We start from the raw sequence: 13,228 nt of genomic DNA, 5'->3' as shown, positions 1-13,228 counted from the left end.
CAACGGAACACCATGATGGAAGGCAGAGCACACAGAAATGCCATTTACCTTCCCACCGCAGCAGTATTGCTTTCAAACTGCTATGTTGGCAAGAGCTGGGACAAAGAGACAGGAGTTCACCCCATCACGCACATTCAAACTGCTGACCTTATGATCAGCAAGCTCAAGAGGCTCAGTGGTTTAGATCATAGTGCCACCCGTGTCTCTTGGTACACGTGCCTAGCAAGACTATAGAGAAGTGATCATAACACATTCAACCTTTGCTGGCAGAAATGCAATTTACCAGGCTCTCTAGTATGTTGTGAACAGCCCTGAGATCTGCAGATAAAGGGTAGTGTGCAAATACAAAAATAAATTAACAACACCACCACACATGTGGTGGTTTTGCCCAAAAATCATTCGCTTTTCAGGAAAGAAGTTTTTCAAACAAATAATCAAATGATAGGACAATTGCTACAACCAGACCCAAAACTAACCCTATTATCTTACATTTATCGGGGGCAGGGGTAAGACTCACACCTTTTATATGACATGGTGTCCTTTTATTAACTTTGTTAAGACAACAGAACATGGTTTCACCCTCCACTGACTCATGGAACCTTAAGGACTTGACTGCCTTGCTTAGACCGTCTAATACCACCATCAGCTCCTATTTTTCTTTCTTTTCTGTACAACTGCTAAGCTCTAGTTTCCTTGTATGGGAATGTTTTGTTACTTGAGATTAAGAATCAATTTTAAAATCAGTTCTCATTGTCCTTCAACTCTGCCACACAGAGCATCAGAGGTTCTTCTGCTAGGATGTTTCCATGCACTTCTTTGGTTGTATACAAACAGTGTGACTTTATCACTTCTAGCACATTGATGATACTCTGGCATGTGTGAATCACCTTCTCTTTGTCATCCTTCTCAGAAATTGGACGCGGTACATTATCTGTCTTTCCTAGGTATTGTTACTGTATTTGCTTTTCTGTTGAGCATTGTCTTGAATAACATGTGATCCTGGGAATGTTCAGAAATCCTCCCCCACTAGGTTCAGAAGCACATCAAGTAGTCACCTTTTCTTGAACCATTTCTTTCCTATCGTCCTCAATGATCACAGATGTAGTTTGAGCTGCAGCAGCAAGCTTCCTGGTACCCTCTAATGACTGACTATGCCTGAAAATGAAGTCACCCAGATGCACAGGTAGAGTCGTATGTTTGAATTCTGTACACTCGAAATAAGCCTGACTGGAAGCACTGCAGCTGTAACACCACTATACCCATAGAATGGGACCATCACAGCTGTCCACAGTGGAATCAAATGTGAAACATTGTCTAGAAGCATTTGCTGGTTACTTCTAGTTCCAGAACAACCTTTGTGGCGACAGTATTATTTTATTTCCTTTGCCGTAATTGTGAAAGCTTCCCAACGGCGCCTTTCTATGGAACCAGAAGACATACTTCACTGCATTCTTCTTACCTCGCTTAACTCACAATCTGCTGGCACGCCTATATCCTTGCCCTCTCCCTCAGTTTCACTCATGGCAACAGTGATAATTTTATATGAGGTGTTTGACCTTAAGTAGCAATACTCCTTAGGTAGAAGTGACGAGTAAGGCGTTATGGTCCTCACAGAGTAGGCCATTTTGCCATCAGGTTAATCATGTGTGCTATGTCATTCCTGATGTAGTAATAGGGCAAATTTGGCAATCCCTTATTTTCAATCAAAATCTTAGTACACTCATTCAGGTACTTATTATTATTTTTACTGGGGGAGGAACAGCACCTAGGCATTCTGTTGTGGTGCTCATAACCTAGGTTTAAGGTGCCATTTGGCAATTGGCTTATATTTCGATTGGCATTTCTAACACTGTGTGCCTTGCCTTGCCTTTTAGAGAGGCTTTTGGTGAGGAGTTCAAGGGAAGATCAGTTGTGCAAGCTGCCTACAATTCACACAATCCAATATTATTAAATGACCAGTGTTCTCTCACTTGCTCTGGAGATCTAAAGCCAGAGTTTCAGCTGTGAAAACACTTTTCCAGTTCAAAACTGGTCTTACCGATATCCATAAGGTCAATCCTTTATTCAAATCCTGATAGATGGAGAGTGTTTTTGAGTGGGAGAAGATATAGCTACACTTATTTTAATCTAAAGACTGGATCCTGATCTTTCTTAATCTGGATTCTGTCAACGAGGGAGACAAAAGCTTCACTACTCCTCAAACAGCAGATTACAACAGGGGTGTGATCTGAAATGTCTTGTTCAACTTACAAGTGGGAGTGGTGACTTTCAAAGCCTCTTGTTGGTCATTGTCACTTTAAACATCTGCACTCCAATGCCAAACTAATTTTCTGTGCCTTTAAGTGTCATCACATCTGCCAATGCTGCACAAAAATAAGGCAACATTATTGCCAGCTCCTGGGTACCAGGCTTGCATTTGAGTCAGTACCCCAACCTAGAGAATTAGATGCTACAGATTTTGCCAGCTTTCTGACAGTTCAGTATTCTCATTCAACTCTATATCCTTTGTAAGAGTAAGGATACATTACAAGAATTCTTGTAATGTATCTAACTTCCTAAGTAGAAACTCTACCATCACAGAACAGAAGAGATACTGGAAAACAAGAATTGTATGTCCCTTTTCTAATTCAATGCTACCAATACCATCACTACCACTTTGCAACTCTTTCTGCCAAGAACAAAAACAATAACAATTTTATAGCAATTCTATCTGAGGTACACAACACACAAACTACACAATGATCAAATTAATCAGTTTTCTTGCATTAATTAACTCAAAAGTATCAGGAGTTGAGTGTCATACTATTCCCCCATCAGCCATGAAGTTCACTGGGCAACCTTGGGCCAGTCACTCCCCCTTCACAAATAAAATGGGGAGAATTATGTGTGCAAACTTGAGCTTCATGGAGGAAGGGGGGGGGGCAAAAATAGGATAAATAAAACAAATAAATAAATGTGCTCAGCCAAACCTGAAAAAGAGAAAGTAGAAGATGACAACAGTGGGTGAGGGGTGAAGACCTGACAATATAAACAGGTCAATCAGGCAAAAATTCTAACTCTCCACATCAAATAATATTTGGAGTGGGGGGTCACATAAACAAGTTCTAAAGTTAGGCCTCCTAGCTCTGGTTGGGGGTTGTTTTGCCCAAGCTCACTACTTTCAACAGCAAAATTCAAAACTGGAAGAAAAAAAGGAAATAAATCTTCAGTCCTTTGCTGCAGAGAAGGCAGCAGGGGCTAATAAAGAGAGAGCGTTCATAATGACTGAACACAAAAGATGAATAAAGCATAGAAGGTGCAACAGTCAGCACTTCAAAAGATGCTGGCTCTTTAGCGTGTGCCTAATTAAAGGTTTTCTGCACTGCTGTGTGCCTCGGAGAGTACGCATCCCAGGTTAAAGCAGCCACCCCTTCAAATCCAGGGATCAGCCCTTCCCTTCTAGGGATGGCCAGAGGTCCCTGTCTGTCACAGCGGCTGAGGAGTTGCTTGTTGCTCTCAGCTCTCTCCCACAACTTTCTGCTTTGTACAAACAAAACACCAGGCCGGCAGGACCTACATCTAACACAGCCTCTTGGGAGGTGGCACACGGCCAAATCCGACTGGATGATTCCAGTTCAGACTGGTTCTGGGAACACAAACAAGGAGGTCCTTGCACAGTCGACACTATTTGGACACAGCAGCTCCCACAGCATACAAGGCTACTCCTCCCTTATCAGCTGTGGAGACCTGAGGCCTGGTTTGCCCACATTTTTCTGGCCACCTTATCTGAGTGGGGGAAGGTGGAATACCAGTGTTTTTCTTTTAATTCGTTTCACTGTAATTATAATTTTTGCTACGCCACACTGGGAACTTGCTAAAGGGTGAGACAGAAATCAAATAAACTCCCTGCAAACATGGCTGATATGCAAATGCACCTTGACTTAGACCTGTACAAATGAAAACAAAGCCTCAAGACGGAATTATTCAAGAAATGCTTTTGAATGCAAAGCATCTGAATGAACAGGAACAGAACATCCTAGCAAGCAGCCTTGAAAAGAAAGGCTAAACACAGACACACAAATCAACATGCCTGATAGCTACACTCCACACTGCTGAACAGTAGGGGACAGCTTAAGGCAAGGAATGTTAACACCTCTGGAAGAGACTGAGCAGCTAAGGAGAGCCTTAAAGAGCAAGAGAAAGGCATATCTGACAGGGCAGCTTTTGAAATTACTTTTCTAGAGAGAAGCTAACACAATCCGCAGTTTACAACCCTGCAACCGAAGCTAGCCAACAGGCGTTTTAGTCATTCAGCTTCTGGCTTAAGAAAGTTCTCTTTGTCCTAAAAGAAATACATAAAAATATCATAACAACGTAATATGTAAAAATGAACAGGGCTCTTTCTCTTGAAGAACTGTGTGTATGCATGGAGGGGTGGGGGCAGGGACATCCAATATTAAATTAAGAAAGGAAGGAAGAAACTAGTTATGTTCCTGAATGTTTGCACCATTAGCATGGGGATGACAGGCAACAGAAACAATTCAGATCTTTTATACAAGGCTAATCTCTCTCTCTCTTTCTCTCTCTCTCTCTCTCTCTCTCTCTCTCTCTCTCTCTCTCACACACACACACACACACACACACACACACGCCAGACCATACCGTTCCTGCTGAAGTTCTCCACTCAAATTGCTTCTCCAGGAGCAAAAGCACATGGAAAATGGCCTTTGTTGAGCCTAAGTTCTGAAGCAGTTTTCCCCAATTGTCCCCATGAACAGGAAGCACCTAACCCACCCACACTCCACTAAATACCATTTTAAGCAAGTGATTCATCCTTAGTTGGCAAATTCCAGAGCAGGAAAGAAAGGAGGGGGTGCCACAGGAGGGAATGGCCAGTATTATGTAATGCAATAAAGTTTGCCAAAGTCTACTTTCACTCCAGGAGAGGAGGCTGGTAAGCAAGAGACAGCAACCAATCTCTTCAGCCAAGTCTCAGGAAGCCCGAATGTTAAGTCATGGTGGTTTTTCTAGCACCTTTCACTACAGTAATTTTCATCTTCATGTTTCAGGATACATGCAAGTAATCAATTTTTTAAAAATCCATGACAAGGGCAAGTTTCAACAAAGAAGACAAATTCTTTCTAAAGTTCATCTGGTTTAACCAAAGAGTCATAGTCCATTAATCACAGCAACTACATTAGAAAACACAAGAAATAATTCAAGTGGAATTCTCGAAACACATTCTAGATAAAAAGAAGCTCTGTGGTCTCTACAGTAACATTACTTGAAAGCTGGGCTTCACCACAAGTATGTGAGTATCACAAGCCCAATGTGAAATAATCACTGTTTGAAATTCCCCAGGCACTAGGCACGTTCTGCAACTGCTACGGGTCCAACTGCAGAGGTTGACCTCTGACATCTCCATCTGACTGGCCCCTCCAGCTTTCTTAAGAAGGTGAGCAGAAGAACTTACAGTCTTTATTGCATTTATATCCCACCTTTGAATACATGGTTCATCCTGCTCCTCAGTTAATCTACCTCACAGGGTCACTGTAGGGGTTAGGAGGCTGTGAGTGGCCCAAGATCACCCAGTGAGCTTCATGACTGAATGGGGATTTGAACCCTGACCTCCCAGGTCCCAATCAGACACTCTAACCAGTACACCACACTGGCTTCCTAGAGTACTTCTGATATGGGGCAGCTATATAAATTAAGCAGGTAAATAAATATAGGGAATATTTCCCTTGAAACTTGCATTTGTTTTATTCTGGGTTGTTTAATTTTCTGTTTTAATGTATTGTAAAATGCTTTGAGATTTTTTTTCCTCTTTGAAATATAAAGCAGTATACAAATGAAATTAATAATAATAATAATTTCATTGCAAAAAAATGGGGATTGTAACCTAGATTTAAGGTGCCATTTGGCAAATAGCTTATATATCTAATGCTGGAAATAATACATTCAGCAACACAAATCAGTATTTCAGGCAAGTATGCCAGAGTCAAGTCTGCAAAAACCTTGTACTTGTGGTCAAGCACTAACTAGAATAAGGAAGACAAAAATTAGTTTGATGAAACACTGAAAACACATTTCAGTTGGTGAGATTTTTATAGACACCAATAGAGGATAACATTGCAATGTTGGGCCCTTCTTTTGCAAAGTCCTTTGCTGATTGGAGAAAATTAATTTTCAGAGCTACCAATTATTTACAAGCATCTATAGCACTTTTCCCAAGTACCTGTAATGAACATTAGGACATGGTTCACATAAAACACATAGGCAAATTATGGCTTTGCGAGGACAAGCAAGTGTGCCAGTACATACAAGTGTGCCTCACCCTGTCCCGTTCCACCCCCGTTCATCAATTGGACATGCCTAAAATGGCTGTCGCCTGTACACACATGCAATTTGACTGGGAAGGAAGATACAGTCCTTTAAAACCAGTTTCATATGATACACATTCTATTCCAAAAATTCTCTCATTCTCCCACAGCTCTTCATTGAAAAATAAAAACAAAACAAAAAAATCCTTCTATCAAGTCCTTGCTAAGCTTGAACAACATTATTTTGCCACAGTAATCCATTCAGCTACAGCCACAGTTTAAAACCAACACTCCATTCATCTCTCAGGCGTCATTACTAAGAGAAGGTTACTCCTTTAAACTAACAAAATTTGCTGGAAAAAACACATGCAGGCAGGGGGTGGGAGAAGAGAAAGCAAGGCAGACAATGACTGATAATTGGCACTGGATTTTAAATAGAAGTGGGAAAGCCGTATGAAACCAATCATATTAACTTTGTTCCATGAGGCACCATTTAAGTTGACACATTTTGAAATGTAGTACATATAAATGTCAACAACTTCATTCTTAAGCAGGGGCTCAAATGCTGAAGGTACAGGTCTTCAGGGGGCACAGGGGAATAGAGCAATAAGAAAAGGACACTGCAATATCCCATAGGTAATCCTTGGGAATTCATATTCCAGGATGAAAATATGACAGGGGCGTTTACATACCTGTCACTGCTGGTACTGCTACTGCTGCTGATTGAATCACTGCTTGATGATCTGCTCCTAGAGCCGCTGCCACTAGGGGACCTAGTAGGTCTTGACGCTTGGCTCGCCAACCTCTGAGGAGACTGGGTCCTAGACTGGGATGAATGTGGTGACCGGCTCCTGCTGTGCTGGTAATTCCGTTCTGGCCTCCGGCCTCGTACCTCCCGTGTGAGATCATCCCTGTAGATATCCCTGTGTACCACGCTGGGCAAAGTAAACTGCTCCCGGGCCCGAGGCTCGTAACGGGGGTCATGAGCATCAAAACGGCTCGGGCTGCGACTCCGAGAACTGTAATAGAGTCCATGTTGTAAAGTCCGCTCTCGAGGATCTCTATAGTAATCCTGATCATAATGTCTTGTCCGATCAAATCCTCCTGTCCCCCGTTCATGGTGTCCATAGGCACTATGTTCATAAGCACGCTCCCTGTTATCTGAAGCCCTGCATTTAGGAGGGGGAAAATATTTATGTCAATCAGAGATGGAGGAGAAGGTCCCAACATCATGCAAACATTTAGTGTGGCATTGGCGATCTTCACAAGTAATATTAATAATAAATGACTCTAAATGACTATAATGACTATAAAGCAAAACCAATGAGCTTGGTTCTTCCACACAACTCCTCAGTTACATCTAGGTACAGCACAGCTTGGCACTGATTCTGCTTCACTGAATAAACTGGGCTTTCATGACCAGAGTTCTGCATCACAGAACAAACTAATGATCTTCTGGGCCCTGAATGATTTTCATATAGTTTTGTTTTTTTTTTTTGAAAAACCACCAATTTAAAATATAATTATTCTAGGAGCACAATGCTCTAGGATTCTAAATAATTACAACTATTCATATTTTTCATTGCATGGGTATGCTGAAGATCTTTTGCTAAATGTTTGGCTGGCCATGAAAGCCCCTGAGAAAAGCATGAGTCCAGAAAAGGCAAGTTAGTTGCTAAGATTCCTTGGATATAATGTCAGAACAGCGAATGCTCAATACATTGATCCTATTAATTATCCAAGAGGTAGGTACTTTTAAGTGCCACAGACAATGTGGAGACAAAGCCATGCCCACAAAAGGCGTTAAGTCCCCAAAGCAAGATTTACTGGTAAGCTGTGGGCATTTTTGTAAGCAGCTTTGAATCAAAGAAAAGTGGGGTATTAATATTTAAAGAATAAAGCTAATTGCCACAGTTTCTATACTCCACATAAATAATCAGCAGTTTGCTCTACTATGTACTTCAGAGTTAATGAGAACACTGTGCCTGTGACTCAGTTCTATGGCCCAGAACACTGATGAGTATTTTCATAGGATAGTATTTCAAAACAGAAAGCAGAATGACCCAGAAGGCTTCCAATAGTTTAGTACTCTAATTTATTAAAAGTAAAATGATGGCCAATCTTTAGCGGCATGGCTAATCAAGAAAAATAGTAATTCAACAGGAAATGTTTGTGGATTTAGTAATAAGCCAGAGCCTGAGTTAGTTGCAAAATTTAAAGCCCCATTTTAGGAAGAAGGGTTTTAAGCCATCTCCCTTTGTTTCAACAGTCTTCTTTGAAAACCAATTCACAGCTACTTCAGTTCTAGGCACTCAATCCTCTCCCACCTCCACCCCCACAGTTCCTCCTCTTCTGCTGGGTCCCAGGACAGATCTTCTCAAAAGCTTGAACTCTCTTGTATTTTTCTTTTGTTTAGTCTTAAAAGTGGATTAGAATCTTCCTTGATTATAAATTTCTCTCTCTTCCTACACATGCATGTCAAGCACAGGGCTAGTAATCCCTGAGATGAAGGTGCTTGATGAATCTTAAAGGCTTTCTTTTCTCTGAATTCCTGCCTCTTGAGCAATTCAGAGTTGTCTTAACAGAAATGCAAAGCAAAATTCCAAAATGCACAATATACATTTCCAATTATTTGCAGCTACATGCAAATAAGGCAGCAAACTGTTTCCAAATGTGTGCACGTGTGTGTGCATGTGTGTCTTCTTCCTTAAAAGAAGAAAAACAAGCAGCACTTTGCACCCTATGGAACATTATGCCAGTGAGAGCTGGTGTAATAAAGGAACAGAAGCAATACTCCTAGAGGGTTACTGGTATAGTAAAAGAGCTCCTTATCCATTAGAAGGACACAGAAGACAGACAAAAGAACTAGCAGAGCTGAAAATCTAATGACTACAGCAGCTGATTATCTATTAGTACTAATTACTACTGGAGTTAGTGGAAAGAGGGATTGACTTGGGTTAGGAGAGGAGCTAATATACACAGGGCAGGACATACCAACCTTTTCCAAGTGTGGAAACACGACCTATATTCCCAATTAAATCTAGGGAGAGAATTGTGAACATAACTTCCCCAATTTTGGCCCCTCTTATAGGGGTAATCCACCTTCTTAATGGGCAAGGGTGTCAAAATGATATTTTAGATGAGCGAGCAAGAAAAAAAATCTTAGTGACAAACAGGGGAAAAAATCCACTGGAAGCCAGTTGTCCCAGATTGACATGAGGATTCTGTAACCCCCAGACTTCATTCTTCAGGCAGCAAATCACGTCTAGGTATATCCAACAAAAGAGAGTGACTCCAGCTCTAAGTCTGAATCAAACAGTTGGTAGAAAATACACCAATATATGAATAGATGAATGTCTCACTGCTGGCTAGCAGACATCCTCTGTCCATCTTTGTAACCATCCAACAAAGTCAATTTTCTCTTTATGTATCCACAAGCTGATTATAAACAGTCTTTAAAGCTAAAGTGCCTTTTAACTGTACAGTGACAAGTGCGCTCTTAACAAGTCTAGATAGTAATCCACTCCCCTGGGCCACTGGGATCTTGGCTGTGTACCATCCCACAAATTCGAGGTAGTAGCCATTATTCCAGCACCTTAACAGACGGCCTGTAATTTCCAAGATTTAGCAGTGTCCATCTCCTTCACTTTTGCCAATACCATGAGGAACAGTAATCCCAAGATATACGGAAGTGGTGTAGATCCAAAAGTGGAAACATCAAAAGCTGCCTTCTGCTGTCTTCACCATACCACAATGTATTCCCATGGCTAGAGGTTGTTTGTAGAATCCAAGACGATGAATGCATAACTTTTAAAAAGCCTACTAGAAATTTTTGGAATCAATCCAATTCTATACATAAACTATGCACACCAGAAAAACCCTGAAAAAACTAGCCATGAAGCTTCTCCAAGACTTTGTAGGTTCTACATTCTGAAGATACTCCATACTGGGTTTTGAGGCTTGCAGTAACGAAATAGCTCCATTTGATAATAAGGATACATCCGAGTAAAGCCTTAACGTTATCCAAGAATGAGATTGTTCTAGAAGTTCTAGAAGAATAGCTCCATAATCGAGGATGACCATCGGAAGTCTTCCGTCTTAGGACCAAGTATCCAACCAGCTGCAGGAAATATCCTCTACAGATCCACAAGATACCAGCCACTGGGGCGGGAATCACTTCCGTTTCCAAACCCAAAATAGGAAACGCAGATAAATCCCCAAATTTTAAATCCATCTGGGGGCCCTATACAGGAGTTTGTGTTTCTCACCACATCAAATACAAAATACCTGCCTAGTGAAACCTTGGAACTTACCCATCAAGTCTCCGCTCATAGCGTCCTTCCCGTGCATGAAGCGATGGTGGTGGGCCATACGTGGGCCCACCACCACCTCCTCTGAACCCAGAAACCTCTCTACTACGAGATGCTATGGAAACTGTATCATCCAATCCCCGAGCAGCGCTAGGAATGGTTCCCGGTTCATTATAATCCGTCCGAAGGTCTCTATCTCCCATTTTGTTGACAGAGTTGTGTGCCTTCTGGGCACTCTTGATGTCCACAAAATCCACAAAGGCTGCCACGCCACCTTCTGACCCCCTTTTGGGGAGAATTTTGACACTTTCAACACGTCCATATCTAGGGGAGAAAGAAAGAAAAAGAATATGTATTAAAGGCTCACACAGACAGAACATGTTGTCAAACCACATTTTAGTTGGCTGAAATTTCCAGCACTGAGGCTGTGATGCTAAGCATATTTATTCTGCAATCCATATGTGACTCCCCTCTGTTTTATCTGTCCTTGTAAACAAAGGTTTCTGTTAGATTTGCTTATGATTTTATTGTGTATTTAGTGTCTGTCGATGTTAGGGATGATGTCGCAACCATTGGCGCACACAATAAAAGTTTGACTTGCATATTTATTTTGAATTTATTCCTGTTAAACTTTCAATGCAGTAACTGTGCTTCACATCATGGCTTTAGTCTGTTAGAAACAAAGTTTCAAACAAACTGCTTTTTTACTCAGCTGCTCCTATCCTTCCCCTCACACTTTATAAGTAAGTAAGTAAACAAACAAACAAAGCTGTGATACAATATTCAGTTTTGAATACCCCTAAATATATATTTTTTTTAAATTATGCTTTATACTGAAAGAAAAAGTCTTTTACATAAAGGTATGCCACAGCTCCAATATGCTTCAGTTCAATCAGCCTTAAAAGTAACCAGATCAAAGGATTTATTGAATGTGTGTATTTTCCAACTTGCTCACAGTTTAGTAATAATATTTATTATTTGCAAGGCACTGCTATACAGTTTTAAAAAATAGAACTAATAACCAAGTCCTGCCCATGGGCTTACTATCTAGACAATGCTGTAAATCGCAGCTTCAGCCAGGTTTGGAAGAATAGTTGGGAATTCCTAGGAAAAACCAGATAAAACATTTCATATCCCTGGATATCAGCACCACAGTTTGCACACACCAGTCAACCAAGGAAGTTTCTGTGTTTTTTGCAACCCCAGCGAGCAGGGGATCTGTTTGACCACTAATTTACAAATGTGGGTTTGAAGCCAATACACAAGATAGTCCTATTGAAATCAACAGACATGTCTGCTTTGAGTATGACTAATTTGACACAGCCCCTGGAAAGATTTTTAATGTTCCCAAACGGGATAGACAAGATGGAAGTTCTGAAATAATCCAGTTTTAATAAATCCACCTGTAAAGACCCTTTAACTGAACTCCCAGCTCCTTTGAACAAAATAAGTTATTCTGTAAGTATTACAGTTCCACAGATGTTCTATAAATGTTCCTTTTCAAAACAGAAAATAAACTAACCTGGAGAAAGATGACAAAACAGTGCTATCTCACTAGAGAAAGTGCAAGAACAACCAAGGTTGTCAGACAACCTTCATGTATCTTTAATTACCCTTTAATTATAGCTGAGAAAAAGAACCATCCAGCTTCCAATTTTGACACACCTGACTCCATTTTCAAGAGTCTGAATTAGACGTTTTGGGCCCAAGCAGTGAAAGAACAAGAGTCAAAAACCCAGAAACACAGTTACATGGACTAGCCACATGGCAAAAACAATGTGTCAGCAGCACAATTCCCTCAGCGTCATTCTCTCTCCAGGCTCATAGACACTAGCGAAATCCACAGACTCATCCATGTGTGAGAACTGGCACCACCAAAGAAGTTCCACAGGAAGGGAAACCTGCTGAGTATTGCCAGGAAAGGCCCTACATCTCTGCCACAGGGAACAAGGGGGCCACTAATGCTCTTCAGTAGAAGCAGAAATCCCGCCACAGAATTTGAGGGTTATTACTTGCTTCAAGTTCTCCAATGCTAGCTGGTCTAAGACTCATGGGGTGCAGAAACCTCGTACAGTGCAAGGGGTAGTAGAGCACGTTCTGTTCAGATGACTCTTAAGTGTTTTCAAAAACAACTGATGGGGCGATGTAGGACTCCCAGCCTTGAAATCTCTGCTAGCTACACAAAGCTCACTGGCTGCATTGGAGAAATCAGCACAGCCAATCAAAGGAGGGGGGGGGGGGACCACAGCTCCGTAGCAGAACACATACTTTGCATGTAGCAAGTCCCAGGCTCAATGCCTGGAGATTTCAGAAGCAGGTGACGGGAAAGGCCTCCGAATCCAAGAGCCCAAAGGGCCACAGCCAGTCAGAGAGCCTAATACTAGGCTAGATGGATAAATGGTCTGTGCTGGTTTAAGGAACTTTCCTATAATCAGAGGCAAAGGCCAAATTTACAATATCTGTGGGAGGAAGGAAACCTATGCAGTCCAATTTCTCCATCTACAGTTTTAAAAACCAGGCACAGCTGGAGACACTATTGCCAGATTACTACCACAGAGATTGCCCTATTTTTTTCAGCCCTAACACAGATTGCACAATACTTGTTCGCCCACACCT

At 41.4% G+C, this 13,228-nt stretch overlaps 1 protein-coding gene across 4 annotated transcripts in view; it reads right to left on the bottom strand.

Moving 5' to 3' along the window:
• The window catches only part of SPEN (spen family transcriptional repressor), a 66,883-nt gene that overhangs the window by 38,997 nt on the left and 14,658 nt on the right, over positions 1 to 13,228 (bottom strand). For all 4 annotated transcript variants that reach the window (XM_082230845.1, XM_082230846.1, XM_082230848.1 and 1 more), the window contains exons 2-3: positions 10,616 to 10,936; positions 6,995 to 7,471 (exon numbers count right to left, since the gene is read on the bottom strand). In XM_082230845.1, the coding sequence (XP_082086971.1) occupies positions 6,995 to 7,471; positions 10,616 to 10,936 (798 nt within the window). The remainder of the gene's footprint in view (positions 1 to 6,994; positions 7,472 to 10,615; positions 10,937 to 13,228) is intronic.

The sequence above is a fragment of the Podarcis vaucheri genome (assembly GCF_965113315.1).
Source record: "Podarcis vaucheri genome assembly, chromosome: 7".
Classification (NCBI taxonomy): domain Eukaryota; kingdom Metazoa; phylum Chordata; class Lepidosauria; order Squamata; family Lacertidae; genus Podarcis; species Podarcis vaucheri.
Note: the sequence above shows the minus strand (reverse complement) of the source record. Positions and strands in the feature narration are given on the sequence as shown.